Genomic DNA, 7,956 nt, shown 5'->3' with positions numbered 1-7,956 from the left:
ACATGCAGCAGCTCCTGCAGCGCATTAGTGACCTGACTGGGTGATGGAGTGCTCAGACCTACGTGGCACTGGCTTGGCACTGCTGCCTCCTGGGTGAGTGGTACTTAGCTGGCTGTTCAGAAATGCACTTTTGTGGCTGTTTCTAAGGTCAAGTTCTTCGATACTGACTGCAGCTTCACCCTGGAGTGCTTTGAGCACTGGCTATGGCACTCTGCCTATCCATGCACGCCCTGTGGAGCAGCTGTAGCGTGGATGGGGCACAGAGGTGGGCATTTTCTGCCAGGTTGCAGCAGAGATAGAGCTGAGGGACCAAGACAGCCCTTTCGTCAATGCAAACAGGCTGAATCTGCTTGTCTGATGCAGGGACGGTGGCTCTTACCCTGGGGTGCCATAACCATACACCTCCCCTTTTCTAGCCAGGTCTCGCCTTGCTGTAGCATGAGGTGTTTGGGCAGGAAGGGTTTTTCTTTGACCACTTCCAGGCAAAATGGGTATTTCAGGGGCCTGCGACTGCAGAGGATTTGACCTGATGGCAGATGTGGTCCCTTCTGGTCCTCCAGCTTCAGAGGAGTAGTGCAGGACTGCTGCTGGCTCCCCATTGCTGGGGCCATGCACCCCAAAACTCGCCCTTCAGATGCAGCACCACACCAAGCCCTGGGCTGGGTTGGGGCCAGCGCATCCTGTCGAGGTGGAGGCACACACGTACTAGTCCTTCCTTCTGTGCATTACCAGAGGAAACGCTGCCTTGTATAAATTTACATATGACTTGGCAAAATGTACGTTTGTGTCATTCCTGCAAGAGCAGCAGCCGGCTCTGCTGCTTACACATTGTGGCGGTAATAGAGGTGCTTGAGTTATAGCGAAACTTATTTCATTTTACAGCTCCTACAGCGTTAACAGATGTACAGGCGTCTGATCCAATCATGCAGGAAGAGATTTTGGGGCCAGTTCTTCCAGTTTTGACAGTGTGTAAGCTAGGAGCAGCCATACATTTTACAAACAAGAATAAACGACCCTTAGCAACATATGTCTGCGCTGGCAGCTCCAACGTAATCATAAATAAGGAACCCTGCTAGGCAGGAATGTATCTGGGCTCTGCATACGGTCAGTACGGACAAAGCATCTGCCTTCCTCCCATTATATTAATGAGGTGCAGGCACTGGAATCCCTATGCTGTACAGTTGGATTTGCTGGGTGGGGACAAAGGACATGGAAAAACAAATGCTAACCCAGAGCAACAGAGCTTTATTTGTTTTAAAGCCTGTATTTCATTTTAGTGACACTTCAGTCCTGCCTGCTGTCTTGCCAGGCTCTCGTGCATTACTGCACGCTGCTCTGTGATCATTAGCAGACGCCAGCTCGGCCACGCTAGAACTTCTTTGCTGAAATTGGTGCACAAGATCCCTGCTTCAGCCCGTGTGTCCCCTCCCGCACTGGCCTCTGCTCCCAGCCCAGTGCGGAGGACGCACTGGGGCCTGAGGACCCAAGCCTTGCTGCAGCTTCATGGCCAGTGGCTCTCCTGTGTACTTCATGGACAGCATTCAGGACAAAAAGGTCCTTTTTATACAGCCAAGTGCTGTATGACGAGGTGGCGAAGCAGAGGACAAACACTGCGCGCTGTGAAGTCTCCAAGGGCCAAAGCGTGGCCCCTGCGGAGTTCTGCTCTGCTCTGCTGAGCTGCAGTAGCCCATGGGGCTGGGACCATGCTCAGCCTGATCTATGCTCACTCCTAAATTCAAGCCCTGGCCCACTGTGCCTGCTTAACTGAAACAACAGTGTCACCCCAGACATCAGCCTCCCTCTGCTTCAGCCCTGCAGAAACAATTGGACAGACATCTTTGGGTAGAAAGGGAGAGGGGGGAAGCTGGAAGCTGAGTGCACCCTAATAAATTTAATCTCTACATCATGTTAAAGTGTAGTAGCTAAATTTATTTCTCCTTGCAATCAAAACAATACTAGCTTTGGTCCCAAAACGGTAGTGAGATTTTCTTTTTTTCCAGCTGGGGGGAAGAAATACTATAAATCCATCCCAGAGCTGATTTATATAGCATTCATGAAGAATTTATATTGCAAAGAATTTTATTCAATTAAACTTGAAAAGCCTCTAGATTCCTAAGGTTCAATAGTGATCACTGAGACAGAGCTATCATAAAACTGGATGGCCTGTCTGGAGCAGGCATTGAGAAAATGTCTGATGTGACATTGCAGCTGACGGTACAGTCCAAATCAAGAGCATTTGTCATTGGGATGTGTTACAGGCTAAGGCTTGGAAAATTACTCTGTGAAAAATGTGCATTAACAATAGCCATGAAATATCTGTTTAAAAAAAAAAAAAGGGTGAGTAATGAGACAGCGGTATCTATTAGCACCGGGCATTCTTCACTCTGACCCCACTCTGATTAAAAAGTTAACACAAAAGCCAGAGACTCTTTCGGGAAGCAAGTTTAAGGTTGTTTCTACTTAAATAATTGAACAGAGGAAGCTGCATGACTGACTGAAAAGCTCCTGCCACTAAAAGAGGCACCCTTGGTGCAGGACAAGTACCCTTGATGTGTAATCACCTCACTGCCCACAGGTTTCCATGATGCTCCTCCATACAAGGAGGGGAAGACTTAAATCACCATGTCTGACGTGTATTCTTCCCAATTACATTTCCAAGCTTTAAGTGTCTTGGACTTAACTGTAAAACTGTAATTGTCTGTATTCTCTATACAACGTGGGTAGCAAGGCGTTAACTCATTCAGCTGGCTGTAATGCACTTGTTTACATACTGAGTATGGTTTTTTGGCAGTCTTCAGTCCATCATGAAGCTGGAACAGAGGATGTCTTCTCTGTTGAAGTACTGCATTCTGCTATCGTGATGTTTGCGGCCAGATTCTCCAAGCCCTAGGACATGCTCTAGTCTACTCTGCTGAGGGCTCCGTGACAGCAACACTCCCGAGGTCAACGCGGACATTAACGTGTGTGAGATATGAAGCCCTTTGCATGTTAGCCTCTCTCTTCCAACTCTAGCTGTCAGCTGAGGAGGCACTGGGCCCCTGCTACTCGTCACAGCCCCTTTATCTGCAAACTTAGTGACTTAAGTGGTCCCCAGTAGAGAGATACTCAAACTAAACAAGGGCTCTTCTCCATCAGCTGGTACCTGCAGCCAGAGGGGGATGCTGTGACCAAATTCAGGGGGGTCTGTGCACTCAGAGGGGCAGCTCCATGTGCAGTTAACCCCAGCTACCTAAACAGAGCTTAGAATCATCAAATCATCTTGCCTGCACATGACCTGTAGGCTTTGGCCCTTCCTCCTTTAATCCCTCTATCTTGCATGAGCTCCGTTCCTGGCAGAGGATGCACTAGATTGTCAGCACAGAGACATTCTTCACATGCATAAAGAGAGGCAGCCAGGGCCAAAGAATTCTTAGTGCATTCCTGTAAATCTACACAGCTCAGCTTCAGCCAGGGCTGATGGATTGAAAGCAACTTAAAAAAAGGCACGCTGGGCTCAGTATTAAAAGTATGACAGTTAAGGGCCCTTTGGTACAAGTAAATCACATTTATTATTTCAAAGCTTGTGGACAGAGTTCCTGAATCTCTACACAGTTGCTGTTCTGTACGAGCATTATGACTTACAAAGAGAAGCTGATTGTTTTCCCTTCTTCATTCCTCAGAGTCCTGTCAAAGCCTTTCCACAGCACCTGCCACTGCCCAGGGAAATGAAGACATCTCTAAAAATCAGCTGTAGTTCTTTGAAGTCTCCTGCCTCAACTCGAACCCCAGGCAAACAGTAACTCTGATGCCATCACCACGGTTTTATACAAGGGGTATTTGGATAAGGCCCAGTGAACAGAACAGCTGTGTTCCTCACAGTATTTATGAACAAGGTCCTAGTTATTTAAGCTGGAAGTTCTTGGCAGCTCACATTTCCAATCCAGACTTGCTCTCTTTCCCTTCCTTGATGGAGGAAAGCAGTCTGCTGGATTTAGCTTCCAATGATCAAGGAAAACAAACCTCCCAGTTACGGTCCAGGCTTTACATATATTTTCTCTTCCTTCCCTTCCTTCATTGCAGTGTAACGTGCCAAAACGAAGAGGTAGTCGCTCAGTCTGGAAACCAAGGGAAAAGCAGTGAAACCACTTCTCACATCAGGTGCGTTTGTATCCAGCAATGCACAACTACAAAGCAAGGCACATTTGATTAGAGCACAAGAACTGCAGGTAAAGGAAGGCAAAGAGAGACCACATGAGAAGTGATATCCAAAATGGCCTTCAGTAAGAAAGTTGACTGCTCCCTCAGCACCGCAGCAGCGTCTGTAAACATACAGGCCTCGCAAGAATACTTTTTAACAAGCTGCTTGTTGAAACTTCAAAGATCTTATTCTAGAAGGGAAGCTTCTTGAGAGGTAAAACCCCACAGTTTTATCCCAAGACTAAGCGAACACCACCAGGCAAACTTCAGTAGTACAGAGCAAGGGTTTGGGATTTTATTTTTTCTACCTGTTTAAATATTTGGCCACGTTTGGATCTGCTTCCCCTGCTTGTACTAAAGGAACCACGCTAGAAAAAGAAAAGGAAAATTTTAGTGTATTTAACTTTCTAGCTCTGAATGCCCAAAGGACTGCGATTTGCTGCAGTACCAACCTTCACACCCCAACCTCACCTGGAGTCCCTATTCTAACTCCCCACAGCATGTGTGAACACAGTTTCCTTCCCCAAGAGGAATGTGTGGTGGCTAAATGATGCAACTAATTTTTGTAAGTGTTCTGGAGGACTGCAGCTCCAGTCCTCTAAAGGATGCTCATCAGTGCTATCACTGAACAATGGCAGCAATTTGCAGGATCGTTATCCTTTTCTGCAGGTAAACAGGGACCCTTCTTTTGTTGAGGGAACAGAGCTGTTCCTTGCCTCCTGACTGGTGTACAGCCCTCTTCCTAGCTTTCTTTTGACAAGAAACCGCTGACTGTGATGTTAGTTTTTTGAAGATCACGCTGCTCCAGTGTATCTTGTCAGAGCAGCAATCTTCACAGCAGAGCACATCCACAAAAACGTCTTCCTGCACATCAGTGGCTTCAGTGAAGAACCCCCAGCAACTCAGAACTGCTGATGAGCAGGTTCAGGCTAACACAAGAAACTCTGCATGGAAGCGATTTACATAATGAGCAGACAAGAATTTTCTTCTACAGACCTTACCAGGGGGAGTTTTCATCTCCAATAGAGAAGTGGGACAAGGTAGGTGTGGGCAGGAACATCTTAAGCCACTGAAAGCTTCCCTGGATCTCACACCTGCCAGTGCCCCAGCTTCCATGTGTGCTAGTCTACAAAATACAATTAGCAAACTAGATATGAGCTGAACACGTAGATGCAGCTCAGCATAAACCTGTTTGTTCTTTCTGAAGTTCTTAGCTCAGATGACCCAGTTCAGGGGATGGAAGAGAGACTGCTTTTTGCTGACCACACTCCTGGAATTTGACTAATACAAACATACAAAGTTTGACTGAGGCTCTAGCTGAGTGCAATACAGCTATGGCTGATTGCTCCGACTGCAAAGATTTGCTATCGTTGTAGCATTCTGATCACCTTTTATCAATTTTATTCTGTTACACTATAGCCAACACTCACCACCTTTCAGCTCTGCGGCAGACAGCTCGGGAAAAATGGAGAGCAGCACTGCTTTTACCTCCTGACTGAAACAACAATGAAACACCGCATCAATGTCTGCTAACAACAGATATAGCCATCCACCTTATTGTATAACTGCAGCAAAGCTTATCACATCTCATGCACACACGCAACTGAAGCTGATGTTATGGATAGGCAACTGGGAAGATATCTGAATGGAGTAGGATGTGGAAATTTAACTCAACCGGGTCCTTCTCTTTGTTTTTCTTTTGGTACTTGTCCATGCAAATAATGGCCTCACAACCTGTTTTCCCATGGCAACTGGTAGAGCAGATTTACCCTAACAAAGCTTTCTCCAGTCAGTGAGAGGCATAAGCAGTACCTACTGGCAAGATGAAAGCTCTGAGTGGAGGAAGCTGCTCTGAGTAACTGTCAATCCATTGCTCCAGCTCCAGAACTGGCTTCTCACTAAAAGATGTTCGTTCTACAGAGGGAAAAGAAGACTCAACTAAAAGAAATGCAGAAGTGATTCAGTCTACAGATAGAGCTCTACTTTCACATTTCTTGGATCTGTGGGTCCTAAGAAAGCATCCCAAAAAAATCCTCCTGCTAGAGCAGGGCTGGCTCCCCATTCAGCAGCTGTGGCTAGGTGTCAGAGCAGCGCCTCAGGCCAGCTTACAGCACTTGAGTCACACAAACGCAGCAGCTCGTAGCTCATGGGACCGTGTGTGACTTCATTCAGCACCCAGACAGGCACGACAGAGCAGCCCTTAGGCAGCTCTAAGTGCCACATACCAGAACAGCCTCCCCAGTGCCCCTCTAGAAGGACAGCTGTGATTCAAGAACTGTTATCCCAGAAAAGGTACTGTGGGGCTTACTTAAGTGAGCCTCCCTGGCTGAGGAGAGAGGCGTCGCGATGTTGGAGCCCACATCCTGCAGCATACACTGGACCTAGATGTGGCAATCAGGACAAAAATAAGAAGTGCTTTCATTAACCAGCCTTTGATGCTCCGGTACAACTGCAGCAAGCTCTGGGAGGCGACAGCTGGTTGCACTGATTAAAGAAGATCCTACCCTTGTTGTTCATCATCCCCCAGCCTACTGGCAGGGGGGATCAGATAAGTGCTCCCTAATTGCTTTATGAGAAGCCAGATTAGCGCATGTACTTGTTTTCACTGGCACATTAAACCACCCTGGCTGACTTTGCAGAAAGCAGACTGGGGCGTGCTCACATAATCCCTTTGCTGGTAGGACACCGAACCAATAACGTCTGGAAGAAAGGCAGTGACAAACAGCTGCAGACAGCACTGGCTTGATGTCATGTCCACTTCCAAGAGGGGCATCTCTCCGCAGGCCAGGATACTTGAGAGGCAGTCTGGTAAAGCTTTTTAAAATCTCTGCTTAGCTCCTTCTGCATTCTTGGGCAGAGCGAAGCTAATTAGCAAAGCTCACAGACTGCCACGGCACAACCCGTCTCCCACCATTGTGCCCACGTGGTTACTTTGTCCTGATTTCAAATCTGAGGTTATGTGACAACAAGACTTGCGTCCATAACCATGTACAGTAACAGGTCTGAATAAATCTAGAGATACGTTTGTCTGCCCATAACTAATCATGTGATCTACCGGTTTCCTTCTTGGTTAAAGAAATTTACTTCTTAGAGAATAATCAAGGGCCAGCATCTTAAGTCTTTATTTATTTTAATACCAAATTTATTAAATTCCTGTGTGTCAGTGGGAGTACTGTGTCTAAAATTAAAGGGTTTAAGAATATGTTTCAATAGCGCAGATGAAGTGACTGCACTTCATTATCATTAATGATAAGGCGAGGATTATCATTAATACTCACTTTGTGAAGTTGTTCAACAAATGTGTAGCCCTTTTCACTCATAAATTCACCAGCAAGCCTAGGTTAAAAAAGAAAAGAGTTAGATGGAAATGAAAAAATTACCACGATTGTGCATATACGTTTTTCCATATGAAAAACACAGAATTTAGACACTCCTGGCTGTACCCTCCAGAGGAATTTGGTCCACAGTGTATCCCTTTCCCTCCTGCTGGGTGGTGGGGCTGGGAGAGCCGTTCTTAAGGGGAGAGGATGCCCAGAAGACTCGCACAGAAGGGGGTTGGGATGGTGTCACTAGGCCTTTGGTGTGTAGAGGGCCTGGGTTTGGCCTGCCCAGGGCCAGAGCTCCCTGGGCTGGCGACCATGTCCCCGGTCAGCACGGCCACCTTGGCAGGACATGGCTGGGCCTCCACGGCCCCTCCGCCCGGCAGCGGGAGGGGCTCCTGGGGCAGGGGCTTACCCGATGGCCGAGCTCAGTTCGTCAGTGGCTCCCCGGGGCTTCAAG

The 7,956-nt window shown here is 47.3% G+C and overlaps 1 protein-coding gene across 1 annotated transcript; it reads right to left on the bottom strand.

Annotated features, from left to right (window-relative positions):
* Positions 1–3,987: 3,987 nt before the first annotated feature.
* On the bottom strand, positions 3,988–7,955 carry MMAB (methylmalonic aciduria (cobalamin deficiency) cblB type; the record flags this gene model as incomplete). The annotated part of the gene is made up of 7 exons (XM_010582267.1): positions 3,988–4,094; positions 4,485–4,544; positions 5,607–5,671; positions 5,993–6,090; positions 6,485–6,557; positions 7,455–7,512; positions 7,912–7,955. Coding segments are annotated over 7 exons (486 nt in total), but the record flags the coding sequence as incomplete, so codon positions are not given.
* Position 7,956: the final 1 nt, after the last annotated feature.

This window comes from Haliaeetus leucocephalus, unplaced genomic scaffold, assembly GCF_000737465.1.
Source record: "Haliaeetus leucocephalus isolate CR32 unplaced genomic scaffold, Haliaeetus_leucocephalus-4.0 Scaffold840, whole genome shotgun sequence".
Classification (NCBI taxonomy): domain Eukaryota; kingdom Metazoa; phylum Chordata; class Aves; order Accipitriformes; family Accipitridae; genus Haliaeetus; species Haliaeetus leucocephalus.
The sequence above is the reverse complement of the archived record's forward strand: the minus strand, read 5'-3'. Positions and strand labels throughout refer to the sequence as shown.